Below are 14,012 nucleotides of genomic sequence, written 5' to 3'. Positions count from 1 at the left end.
CCAGAGGGTCCTAGGATGGGGCCCTTCTGGCCCTGGAGCTTTAGTGAGGCTCCCCTTTAATTTTCCTTTGACATGCAAAAGGGTAGCATTTGTTTTCATGGGGTGATTTCTTTCTGGGTGCCCGGTACCCTTACAGAGATCTAGAGATTGATATGTAGATATATAGAGTTGTATAGGTATCTTATATAGACCCATACATCTTATATAGAGGTATGCATACATATAGTGTGTGTGTGTGTGTGTGTGTGTGTGTGTGTGTGTGTGTACACGTACACACTTCATTTTAGGAAGTCACCATCTCTCAGTGCAAGAATGCATGGTTAGGAAAAGTTAGTGATTTTTTTTTTTTACGGTGCCCCCGCCCCCCCCCCCCCCCCCCACTGTGCAATACAAACTGTGTCTTGGAATTTTAAAGATTTTAGCTTTGCATCCTCTATTAGACTTATGCATTTATAAAACATGTAGAATTACTGACTTTAATAGTTACAGTTATTGAAGTCCTGGCCCTCAGCTAAGTATGCTTTACACTTTTTATCTCATTGATTCTCACAATCATCCTGTGTAGTTATATTACCCACACCAAACCTATGTCTCCCTGCTCCCATCTGGATCCTTTCTGTGCACTGTCTTGGGGAGATAGGAGAATCATACGCTTTCAAATTCTCTCATAAAAGAATGTTCTCATAAAGGTTTCAAACTACTCAAAGTTTATCAAGTGCTTTCCACTGGAAATTTCAGCACAGTTCGCAATAGAACCTGAGCACTAAGTCCCAGGAGTGTATTAATTTCCCTAATTCTCAGTGGCTCCTCGCTGTGCATGCCCTGCAGATCAAAGGCTCACCTCATAGTTCCCTTCCCACCAAAGATGATATCAGGAACTAATATATATATTAGGCATTCATATTTATGTTAGCTCAGGGGAAAACGCCTCCATTGTCCCTTCTCAAATTCTGTTTTCCCCAACAGAGAAGTCCACCATTTAGCAAGCATCTGTAGAACACGTGTTGTATGAAAAGCACTGTATTAGAAGGTTGAAAGAAACACAAAACAAAATAAGGTTCATGCCTTTCTGGGATTCACAACTGAACAAGGACTTGAACTTAACTATAAGTAACTAACATGACTAGTGAATGCTTTGGGAGCAGTGATAAATAATATGCTATAGAGGGGAGAGTTATTAATTCTAACTGAGGGGATCTCAGGGCTTCTCTTGAAGAAGATGGGGTTTTTTGATCATTTCTAAAATTTTTTATTTATCTTTTTAATATGAAATTTATTGTCAAATTGGTTTCCATGCAACACCCAGTGCTCACCCCAACAGGTGCCCTCCTCAATGCCCATCACCCACCCTCCCGTCCCTCCCACCTCCCATCAGCCCTCAGTTTATTCTCAGTTTTTAAGAGTCTCTTATGATTTGCCTCCCTCCCTCTCTAACTTTTTTTTTCCTTCCCCTCCCCCATGGTCTTCTGTTAAGTTTCTCAGGATCCACATAAGAGTGAAAACATGGAATCTGTCTTTCTCTGACTGACTTATTTCACTAGCATAACACTCTCCAGTTCCATCCACGTTGCTACAAAAGGCCATATTTCATTCTTTCTCATTGCCACGTAGTATTCCATTGTGTATATAAATCACAATTTCTTTATCCATTCATCAGTTGATGGACATTTAGGCTCTTTCCATGATTTGACTATTGTTGAAAGTGCTTCTGTAAACATTGGGGTACAAGTGCCCCTATGCATCAGCACTCCTGTATCCCTTGGGTAAATTCCTAGCAGTGCTATTGCTGGGTCATAGGGTAGATCTATTTTTAATCTTTTGAGGAACCTCCACACTGTTTTCCAAAGTGGCTGCACCAGTTTGCATTCCCACCAACAGTGCAAGAGGGTTGCCGTTTCTCCACATCCTCTCCAGCACCTACAGTCTCCTGATTTGTTCATTATAGCCATTCTGACTGGTGTGAGGTGATATCTCAGTGTGGTGAAGGAGATGGTCTTTGAACCAGGCTGTGAAGGATGGGGCAGGAGATTTATAAAAGATTGGGGGTTGTGTGGGGGGAGGCATTAGTTGGTAGAAACAGCCTCAAAAAAAGAAAGATTCAGACATTACTGCCTGAGAAGTACTTTTGCTGCACCATTTCTGAAACAAAATTCTGTACCCATCGAGATATTTTCTGTTTCAAAATATCCAGAAACATTTTTCTCCCCAGTATAAACCCACAAGAAAATTGTATAGAGGCAATCCTCCATAAGCATTCCCTAACCATTTTCCTCCCCTCAGAAGGAAAAACAGAGCTAATTTCTACTCCTTATCCTACAACTAAAACACTTAAAACCCATGTATGTAACATAAAATTTCAGCGAGTTTGATGGGCTTCAGGAGCATAGTAATCCAAACATCTTAATTTTTCTTCCCATGTTCTACAGAAAACAGAAATGTTTAGGTGAAAACTAAATCATCTTCTGCTATTTATTTCTTATGAGATGTCCTCCTTCTCCCTTGGGGAATTGATTGGATGGCTATGAATGTTCCTTTGCTTTCTCCCCAAATACGTCTCAAGCCTGGTAAACTGGGAAATAAAGCTAAAACATAGGTGGTATAGAGAAGTGATGAAATTCTTCTAAATCCCAGCTAAATATATTATTTGAAACACTTTTTCAAAAGACAAATACAGAACATTATTTACATCCTCTGCAATAGAGTACCATATTTAGATATTATTTAATTTGGTGACTGTGATGCCAGAGGGGGGAAACATTTCAAAATCAAAGAATTTATCTGTGCTGCCTTGCTCCTATAAATTCTGAAAATAGAATATCATCCCTCAGATTGTAACAGCCAGGACTGTGCTCCTGACCTTCCTTCTCCCGTTCTCCCACCCAGCACCAGACCTTGCCTGCCTGGAGACCAGGTCCATGGCAAGGTCTGCTCCTTGATTCTTCTTCATACAGCCATCATCTACCCTATTTGTAGAACTAGTTAAAAAAAAAAAACAAAAAAACTAGGCTCCACACAATTATTGTGGTTATTATTTTAGGATATTATATTGGTTTTTTATTTGCATAAATTCGAGAAACTTTACCATTATTATTAAGCTTTAATGAAGGTATTCAGTAGGAATTTGTCTCAATCCGAGCTTTAGAGAACTCTGAGAAATTAAGGAACCCTGTGGAAACTGTCTGCCTCAGTTAAACCCAAAATATGGAGTCTATTTATGGTCCTGAACACATGCTGCTTGTTCCCGCCAGCCAGATGCTAGAGCAGGATTTACAAGCTTTTGACAAGGATTCCATTCCTTTTCAAAAATCCATTATTGAGGATAGTTTCTGCCTCTAAAACAAGGTCAGCATAGACATCAACTCTTCCAAGGGGCGCCTGGGTGGCTCAGTTGGTTAAGCATCTGACTTCGGCTCAGGTCATGATCTCACAATTCGTGAGTTTGAGCCCTGCGTCGGGCTCTGTGCTGACAGCTCAGAGCCTGGAGCCTGCTTCGGATTCTGTCACCTTCTCTCTCTCTCTGCCCCTCCCCCACTTGTACTCTGTCTCTCAATCTCTCTTTAAAATAAACATTAAAAAAAATTAAAGTATCTTAAAAAATCAATTCTTCTGTTAATAAAAATTGATCACTCTTGGGCCTAAACAACTACAGAAGTAGTTATTACAGAACAGTGGATATTAGTGATGGAGCTGAAGGGAACACCAAATTCTTACCTATTTCCTGCTTTCTATGAAGCTTTAGAAAATTTAACCTTTTTAAAGTGGATGTGCCCTGCAAAGCTGCCAGAGAACATCCAAGTAATTCTGCTTGGGAGATGGAAATTTACACCTATTCATCGCATAGATTTAAAATACAGCAAAGGCTATAAAAAGAAGCCTTTGGAGAAATAAGATTCCTGGCTGGGAGTTGTTTTTCCAGATGCTGAGTTAGAGGCTTCTCTCTTTCTGCCTGTTTTCTCAAAGACCCTGGTTCCTGATATATAAGATGCTCAGCATGTGATGGTATGACAAACATCATTTAACTACTGAGAAAACTGCTTAGTGCATCCTACCATGTTGGATGTAGGCTTGATTCTGTAGAATGCAGCTTGTAACTCATTTTAGCACCCCTTCAGTAAGCACCCATTAAAGCTTGTGCATAAACAGAATCACCTTTCCACCAAAGGGAAAGTTGCAAATAGCTAATAATAAATGTTTGCTATGTATGTACCAGTTGTCGTACTACATGTTTTATAAGCATAAAAATAATCCTTACATCTGTGCAAAGTAGATACTGTTGTTATCTCTGTATTACAGAAGGGGGATATGAGCACAGAAAGGATGGGAAATTTGTCCCAGGTGGTGGGAGCAAGGTTTTGACCCCATGTTGTTGGACACCAGATTCTGCTCCCTCCCTGAATAAAAAAGTTTGGGAAAAGGAGGAGGCTAGCATTAAATATCTATCTGAAAACTTCAGTCAATGAATTTATTTCATTTTAACATCTACTGATTACTGTTATTTACATTTAAAAAAAATTTTAAGATTTCTCAAGTGGATTTGATTCATCTTAGCAGATACTTGAAACTGGTATTCCAAAGTAGATGAATACTATTGTCTTCATATTTTATTGGCTATGAAGATACTAAGTAACTCAAAACCCAAAGCAAGAGTGAGGATCGGGACTCCATAGACTTTAGGTTTGCAATTTTAAGTTTGCTATTCCTAATGAAGAATAAGAACTGGGGTATTTTGAAGTCCGTCATCAAAAATCAGATAACTAATAGACACAAATAGACACTTGTCCAAGTGTCTACTAGAATAACTCAATACCTTGTATTTCTCCCAGAGCCATTGCTTTTTCCTAAATTGCCATAAGTACTTTATACTTCTTAACAGGTTATAGAAAATAAAGTCTTCTTTGGCAGTGAATGTATGTCCAAATCACAGCAAGTAAATGCAACAGAAATTGAGCCTCCTCGGGCTTGTACTAGGCTGGACTTCTGTCCAAATGGTATTGTCAGCAACAGGAAGTTTAGAGAGTTCTCTCAATGGCCTGTGAGTGGGTCTCACTTCCTTTATTATTTATTTATTTATTTATTTATTTATTTATTTATTTATTTATTTATTTATTTTGGTGTTGCTATCCTATGAAGTCTTTTTTTTTCTTCCTTTATCTTATGCACACCCACATAAATATCAACTTAAGCGCCTCATTCTGAGGGCCAACTCATGTGACTACAGAAGTTAAACTCATACTGAAATTCAAAGGAGATAAGAAAAATGGAAAAATATACCTAACTGTTAGTGGGGAAGGAGCTTAAAGGGGAGGTAGAAGCGTGCCCACTTAATTATTGGCAAAGCTGTACATTCTTGTCAAGAGGGGGTGGAACAGGGAAAGACCTCAGAAGGACCAGAAGGTTTTGTGGAGAGCAGGAATTCCCATTCCCTCTATCAATATTTGAGCAAATAAGAGACACATGGAACTCCTTTCTCTCAAAGCATCGAAATCTCATTGCATCCAGCACAGCCTCTACTCACCTGGAAGATTCCAAGGAAAAATCTGGAGCTTTGAAGAGATGATGGTTTGAATCCTCCCTCCTCCACTTTAACTGTGGGCAAAATACTTAACCTTTCTGAGCTGCAGTTACCTCCCTGCTCCCTCTTATTATAGGTTAACTTACAGAAGGACCGTCAGGGGCCTGATACAATTCCAGACACACAATTTGAGGATTGTAAGGTAGTTAGCAGAGTGGCACTCAGTAAATGCAATAAGGGATCACTGCTATTAATATTCAGGTGTTTGTTTTCCCTTCAGACCTACTACTGCCTTTGGCTCTTTCCTGTTGCCTTTGAGTACCTCTACCACTGACTGGGCCAAAAAAAAGATTGCAAAGCAGTTAGCCCATTGGAGAGAGTAAATGGTGAAATGAGTTGCTAAAACTAAGTGGAAGATCATATATGGATTTAATGTCTCTGTTTTCTGCCTGTCGCCTGTTATAAATAATTGAAATAATTATATTCAATAAATTTTCAATTTATAATTGAAAATTAAATGTATTATCAATAGCAATATCATTGTCTTCATCAGGGACCTGGTCACATGGGCCAAATTTTATACTACCGAAAACTCACACAAACCAAACAAATCTCACCTACCACCCTTTTGGGAAACCAATATATACCCTTACAGGTGCCTGGGTGGCTCAGGCACAGGTGCCTGGGTGGCTCAGGAATGAAGCATCTGACTTTGGCAGAGGTCACGATCTTAACGGTTCGTGAGCTTGAGCCCCACTTCTCTCCACCCCCCACTTCTCTCCCTCTTCCCCTCCTGGGATTCTTTCTCTCTCTGCCTCTCGCACCCTCTAAGGTAGGTAGGTAGGTAGGTAGGTAGGTAGGTAGATAGATAGATAGAACCAAAAGAAAATCCCTGAAAAGTTACCAGAGTTACTGATAGTACAGGTGGGTGAGATGTTTTTCCTGGAGAGAATATACTTCAAGCTGATTACAAGCCAGATACTTACCGTTTTTCTAATTATACATCAGAACATTTGAGATTTTTGCTAAATTCAATAAACTATCCTTTTCTTGCCATCTCCCATATTTCCCTATTGCTGGTTCAAAAGTTTGGCCCTTTGCATTGATTTTCATCATTCTGTTTCAAGTCCAGCGGTTATTTTGAACCCTGGAGATAAGTGCTATCAGACTTCTGCTTAGAAAATGTCCTTGTTAGGAGAGGCACCTGGCGAGACAGACTGAGGTGCAAATCCTGGCTCTGCCACTTGTGACCTTGGGACAGTTAAGTGCTTTGGATCTGTGTCTTCCTCAATGCACCAGGGTTCCCAGCACTTCCTGGGGCATTGAGCATGAGGAGGGGTAGTATGTAACAGTCCTGCATTGGTGCCTGACCGTAAGGAGTAGGCATCCAGTAAAGGTTCCTTCTCCTTTCTACCTCCACCTTCTTGGTAAATTTCAGTGCCTGTTTTTTTGGGAATAACGCTGTGCCTTTCTTGTGTTTCAAGGATGTGGTTTTGGGGGAAAACAACAGCTTTGGCCCTGTGAAGGATCCGTATTATTTGGCTGGCCCTGGGTCCAGGTATGTACGTGTATTTATGATGCCCTCTGCCTTAGGAATGCCGCCGGAGTTCAGATTCTGTGTCTCCCTCTCTCTCTCTCAGAAATGAATAAACTTAAAAAGTTTAAAAAAATGTTTCTATTCTTCTCTCCAAGGAAGGGAAACGTGACATTAAGATGTTTCATAGGACTGTGTGCTGCCTCTGCCATTTGTCTGTACCATAGGGACCTTCTACGTTTTTTATTTACAGATGACTTTCTTTAAGGATGAGACTTCTTCAAAATAGATTTAGAATGTGTACTGTTGAAGCAGTGGTTGACTTCAAGTAAGAGTAGCCTCAGAATAGTTCATGGAGATGCTCCATGCATATCTGGCTGTCACACATGGGGCCTCTTTGTGTGGCTGTCTTCCAGTCTTGTGCACAAAGGGTCAGGTCTGGTGACTAGAACACTAGAGGAGGAGTGACCATTTCATGAACAGCTTCACAGAGCAAGACAAACTTACAGGAAGCACACAAAATAAAAAGTAAAGCTCCCAAATCATAATTTTTAGGCATTTAGGGATAAAAAAAAAATAGCAGGAAAGTTAAAAATTGTCATCAAAATCATTTCTCCTAAGTAGAAACATATAATGGATACTTTTTTAGACTTTGAATTTTTGAGCTATTCACATGGAGCTTAAGTAGAAATTTCCAAGGAATTTCTCCTGACGCACGTGCCTGTGTGTGGTTTTAAGGCAACATCATAGGGCTATCTACTATAATTTGTAGTATGCATTTACATCTTCCCTCCTACCTTCCATGTTTTTTGAAGCCAGTTTCTTTTTCTTACATTTTTTTTTCATTTTTTCAAATATAAATAAATTTATATTTATTTTTGGGACAGAGAGAGACAGAGCATGAACGGGGGAGGGGCAGAGAGAGAGGGAGACACAGAATCGGAAACAGGCTCCAGGCTCCGAGCCATCAGCCCAGAGCCTGACGCGGGGCTCGAACTCACGGACCGCGAGATCGTGACCTGGCTGAAGTCGGACGCTTAACCGACTGCGCCACCCAGGCGCCCCTCTTTTTCTTACATTTAATTCAATCCTTGTTTCTCCTTTTTTCTATACTGTATTCACCTTCTCAGTAGCTCAGCCTAATACTGCCACCTAAAAGCAGCCTATGTGGTATCAGGAGGTGGGTATTAAGTTACCTTCTTTATGGCCAAGAGCAGACGTCCACGGTTATGTGCTCTTGCTCCCATAGCTGTGCCTAAAGTGAAGAAAATATTCAAGGTGAGGCTGAGAACTTTGGTTAGTTTGGGTGCATTGCTTACAAGCTAGAAACAAGGGAAAAGTAAGTGACCTAACGTACTGCCAAAAGAGAACTGTCTGAAGTCAAAGGCGAAAGTAACTCAACCAAAAAAAAAAAAAAAAAAAAAAAAATACCTCAGTTACAAAAAAAATTTGAGGGGCGCCTGGGTGGCTCAGTTGGTTAAGCATCTGACTGTTGATCTCAGCTGAGGTCTTGATCTCAGGGTCGTGAGTTCAAGCCCCAAGGTGGGCTCTACACTGAGCGTAAAGCCTCCTTTTTTTTTTTAAGTTTATTTATTTATTTTGAGAGAGAGAGAGAGAGAGAGAGAGAGAGACCGAGCAGGGGAGGGGCAGAGAGAGGGAGAGAGAATCCCAAGCCTGAGGCGGGGCTCGATCCCACAAACCATAAGATCATGATTTGAGCCAAAACAAAGAGTCAGACGCTTAACTAACTGAGCCACCCAGGTACCCCAAGCCTACTTAAAAAACAAACGTGTGCCTGGGTGGCTCAGTTGGTTAAGTGTCCCACTTCAGCTCAAGTCATGATCCCACAGTTCATGAGTTTGAGCCCCGTGTTGGGTTCTGTGCTGACAGCTCAGAGCCTGGAGTCTGCTTTGGATTCTCTGTCTCCCTCTCTGCTCCTCTGCTCATGCTCTGTCTCTCAAAAATAAACAAACACTAAAAAAAATTTTTTAAAACAGAACTTGACGAGACATTTCTCCAAAGATGATAAAAAATGCCCAACAAGCAGATGAAAAGGTGCTTCACATCACTAATGATGAGAGAAACACAAATCAAAACCATAATAAGATACCACCTCATACCCATTTGGGTGGCCTACTATCAGATATATCGAAAGCGATGTGGAGACGTTGGTCCCCTTGTGCAAACATGACTACTAGGGCCCTGCCACCTCTAATTTATAGCTTAGTAATAAATGTCTTTCCCTCCACCAAAAATAATTGTTGGTGAGATTGCAAAATAGTCTCCATTGCTTTGGGAAACAGCATGTCAGTTCCTCAAAAAAATTAAAAATCTGCCATATCTGAGCATACATCCTTAAGAGTTGAAAGCAGTATCTCAAAGAGATATTTTCATACCCGTGTTCATAGCATCACTATTCACAATAGCAAAGAAGTGAAGCAGCCCAAATGCCCATCAATAGATACAAATGTGGTATATACATATACTGGGATATTATTTAGTCTTAAAAAGGGAGTCTGACACATGCTACAACATGGATGAATCTTGAGGACATTATGCTAAGTGAAACAGGCTGGACACAAAAAGACAAATACTCTGATTCCATTTACATAAGGCATCTATAAACTAGTGAAATGCATAGAAACACAAAGTAGAGGTTTCAGGGCTGGGGGAAGGGAGAAGAGTTGTTGCTTAGGTATCGAGTTTCGGATTTACAGGAAGAGAAAGTTCTGGAAATCTGTTGCACAGCAATATGGATATACTTAACACTACCAGACTGAACATTTAAAAATAGAGTCATAGGGGTACCTGGGTGGCTCAGTAGGTTAATTAGTGGTCTACTCTTGATCTCAGCTCAGGTCATGATCTCACGGTTCATGAGTTCAAGCTCTCTCATCGGGCTCTGTGCTGACAGTGTGGAACCTGCTTGGGATCCTCTCTCTCTCCCTCTCCCTCTGTCCCTTCCTTGTTGGCTCTCTCGCACGTGTGTGCTCTCTCAAAATAAATAAACTTAAAAAAAATAGAATAGTAAATTTTCTGTGTTTATCACATTTTAAAAAAAGCTATGAAGGAAAAAAAGAAGACTAATTGCTTTCAAACTCCATTCTTGAATGTTAGGATTCCTGGATACCTGTGAACAGATGTTTGCCTCTCACACTCTAGTATAAAAGAGACTCAAACATCTCTTTCACCCTATCTTTTGTTCTTGAAAACATACAAAACAATCCCCTAGGAGAAGCATTCTCAACTAGACTAAGCATTTAACTCCAACATTACCTTCAAAAATATACAATTGAAGTATGGCTCCTATAAACTAAGAAGATTCAACATAAACTAAAAATATATGAAAGATTAGAGGTGCCTGGGTGTCTCAGTCGGTTAGGTGTCCAGCTTCTGCTCAGGTTGTGATCTCTCGGTTTGTGAGTTCAAGCCCCACATCAGGCTCTGCACTGTCAGTGCATATCTTCTGTCTCCATCTTTCTCTGCCCCTCCCCCGCTCTCTCAAAAATAAATAAACATTAAAATATATATATATATATATATATATATATATATATATATATATATATATCTCAAAGTTTATTTGGGCTTTAAATAAAGGATAAATATTATATTTCGTGGGTTTTTTTTAGTGATGCTTCCCCTTTTAAAAAAGTCTCAAGATACAAATATAATAAAATGAAGGTACCCAGGTTAGTCATTAAAACTGATTCCAGTTATTCTGTGTCCTATTAGAGGGTATGGAGTTTGAAAAGAGTTTATATCCTACAGTCTAAACTGCAGTTGGGCAGAGTTGTTCAACAGACATTTACTGAGAGAGTCCTTTTTTTCTTAAGTTCATTTATTTATTTTGAGAGAGAGAGAGCACGTGAGCATGAGTAGGGGAAGCAGAGAGAGGGGAGACAGAGAATCTGAAGCAGGTTCCACAATGTCAGCACAGAGCCCAATGCAAGGCTTGAACTCACGAACTGCGAGATCATGACCTGAGCTGAAGAGTCAGAAGCTTAAGTGACTGAGCCACCCAGGCGCCCCCAAGACAGGACTTTGTACCAGGTACTGAGGATACCAACATGAGTAAGACATGAGAGAAAAGCCGCCCCCCCCCCCCCCGAATTTCCTGCCTCTGGGTTTTCAGTACCCCCATTTGGGAACCCACCAAGAAGTACAAAGTAGCCAATCTTAGATATTGAGACTTTCCTGGTAAAGATACTGCCTCTGAATGAAAAGGATATCTGAGGGGAAGGGAGGGGCTGCATCTGAGAGAGAGATGGGCCCCTTAGCGATCTGCATTTATAATACAGAAAAAATAACATCCCGAGAAGAGCTAATTTGGTTCTTTGCAGTCTTCTCCTTCCATATGCTGCATTATCCTTGCCTGGCACTTGGATGGTTTTGTGGCAGGCCTGGGCTGGGGTTCTCCTGGGGACTGAGCCACAGCTTCCCTCGGGACTCAGATCTGCAAAATGAGAAGTTCCATCTGCTCTCCAGATTCACTTGCATATGAGTCAAGGAGCGCCAAATGTGGAATTTTCAAATTAGGGTGGTTTGCCGGCGCTTTGTTTTATCCCCACATTAACTCTTGGGTGGCAGCAGGCAGTGCTACAGATTTCTGTTTTGTTTTCCTTTCTTCCTTTAGAGCATAATGACAAAAGTATTGGAAGTTGTTGGGTTTTTCCTCAGAGCCTAGATAGAGGACAGGTGTTGAACTCACCACGTACCCCATTTGCCCATTGCTATTGCTCTCTTTCTCCAGAGATGATTGCTTATTAGCTCCTTGGGGAGACTCCCCTCCCCCTCCTTACCTTCCATTGTAAAAAGTGAAAACAGGAGGAAACTGAGGGAAAACTGTAAATAAAACCGTCAAGTTCACAGCCCACACAGGTGCTTTCCAAACAGACCTCTCCCATGGGGATCACACTGGGACTGCTTTCCCAAAGTAGTCCTGAAAGGGGCAGAAGAAATGTACCTGTTTCCTTTTATACCCCAAAGCCTGCCCCGAAGAGCTGCCTTATGTGAGATGTGTAGAGGGGGTGGGGAGGTCAGGGAGAGAGAGCTAATAAAAGGAAATGCCTTGTGACCCCCATGTCTACCATCTGACATTTCCTGTAGGACTGTATGCCTGGAATCTTTTCTTTTTTAATTTTTTTTTAACGTTTATTTATTATTGAGAGAGAGACACAGAGCGTGAGCAGGGGAGGGGTAGAGAGAGGGGGAGACACAGAATCTGAAGCAGGCTCCAGGCTCTGAGCTGTCAGCACAGAGCCCGATGCAGGACATGAACCCACGAACTGTGAGATCATGACCTGAGCTGAAGTCCACCACCTAACCAACTGAGCCACCCAGGAGCCCCTGGAATCTTTTCTTTTTTTTTTTTAATGTTTATTATTATTTCTAAGAGGGAAAAAGGGAGGGAGACACAGAATCTAAGGCACACTGCAGGCTCCAGGCTCTGAGCTGTCAGCACAGACCCTCATGCGGGGCTCGAACCCATGAGCCGCAAGATCATGACCTGAGCAGAAGTTGGACACCTAACCAACTGTGCACCAGGCGTCCTTTTTAAACTTGCTTCTTTGTGTGAGCAGCCTGAGGGACAGTGTGTGGCTCCTCTGAGGGCCTGCTTCCTAAATGCTTTTCCCGTCTGTGTAATGAAGTTGGGGTTCAGAGTTTGCCCCTTTCTTTTGAGCTGTAACCCTTGTGTTTGTATATCCTGCTCCAGGTCCGTCAGTTGTTCAGAAAGAGGCCACGAAGACATGCTGTTGCTCAAACACCATCCTAGCCTTCGTTGGGGTGGTTCAGGCTGCAAAGCAGTTGGTGGTTCCTCTGTACCCAGCGAATGTCCTGGACCCCTGGACCATCAGAGGCAGGCCAGCAGAACAACGCCTTGCCCCAGGCTGTTGCCCACAGGAATGCAAGGGCATCTCACAGACACTAGGGCTGCATCCCTGACCCCGCTCAGCTCAGCTCTGCCTTCCCCTGTTCCCTCCAGCTCCCAGGCTGCGACCGATCAGCTGACTGGAAGGGACTGTCAGACAGGGCAACAGCCTCTTCCTCCATACACCCCAGCAGTGACCCACAGAAGCAATGGTCACAGCCTGGTCCAGCCTGCCAGTCCAAGAGGCCACGAGCCCGACAGCCTGGAGCATGGGCTAGAAGAGGCAACAAGGAAGCGGGTCTCGTTGCCTCAGCGGCCTGCCCCACCTCGGGTGAAGTGGGCCCACACGGTCAGAGAGGACAGCCTCCCTGAAGAATCCTCGTCACCTGATTTTGGAGACCTGAAGCACTACAAAACACAGCAGACTCCTCCAAGCTCAGGCAGCACTCTAGACTCGCCTCTTGGGGCCCCAAGCACTCCAGGGAGGATCTCCCTCCGAATATCTGAGTCGGTCCTGCTGGCCTCCCCACCACCTCGGGAAGATGATGATGATGATGAGGTGTTTGTGAAGGACTTGTACCCCAACGCCGCTTCCAGCCCCGCATTTGAACTTCCCCCACCCCCACCGCCTCCGCTGAGCCAGGACACCCCAGTGAATAGCTTGGATGACTTTCCTCCACCTCCTCCCCACGCTCTGTATGAGGCAGAACTGGACAGTGAGGATCACAAGGAGCCCTGTACCAGGTAAGTGGGCAGACTCTGGATGGGGCAAGCCCCAGCTGAGGAACAAAAGGGTGCCCCTCTCCAGTAAGAGTTTTACCCTGCAGGCTCCCCGGATCCTCCTTTCATTGGCCACAGGAGAGCCCTGTTGTGGAGATTTTCTACAGAAGCTTAAGTCACGCGACTGGCAGAATGGTTTCATTTGTTTACCTTGGCAGGTTGTGACCCTAGTACCCAATACTAGCATCGGGAACAGAGGGACAAGAGTAGTGAAAATGGACACCAAAGCCCAAAAGGCATAGTTCACTTCTGTGGACACGATAAGTTCAAAGGGTCTTAAATAAATAGCATCCCTCATTCCTGCTTGAGTTCTG

At 42.6% G+C, this 14,012-nt stretch overlaps 1 protein-coding gene across 3 annotated transcripts in view; it reads left to right on the top strand.

The window, feature by feature from the left end:
- SHROOM3 (shroom family member 3) overlaps positions 1-14,012 on the top strand; it is an 85,616-nt gene that overhangs the window by 49,695 nt on the left and 21,909 nt on the right. For all 3 annotated transcript variants that reach the window (XR_006201882.1, XM_042936141.1, XM_042936140.1), the window contains exons 5-6: positions 6,997-7,070; positions 12,763-13,662. Coding sequence is in view for 2 of the 3 variants with exons in the window: in XM_042936141.1 (XP_042792075.1) it covers positions 6,997-7,070; positions 12,763-13,662 (974 nt within the window). In the remaining variant the exon portion in view is untranslated. The remainder of the gene's footprint in view (positions 1-6,996; positions 7,071-12,762; positions 13,663-14,012) is intronic.

This window comes from Panthera leo, chromosome B1 (assembly GCF_018350215.1).
Source record: "Panthera leo isolate Ple1 chromosome B1, P.leo_Ple1_pat1.1, whole genome shotgun sequence".
NCBI classification, from domain to species: Eukaryota; Metazoa; Chordata; class Mammalia; order Carnivora; family Felidae; genus Panthera; species Panthera leo.
Note: the sequence above shows the minus strand (reverse complement) of the source record. Positions and strands in the feature narration are given on the sequence as shown.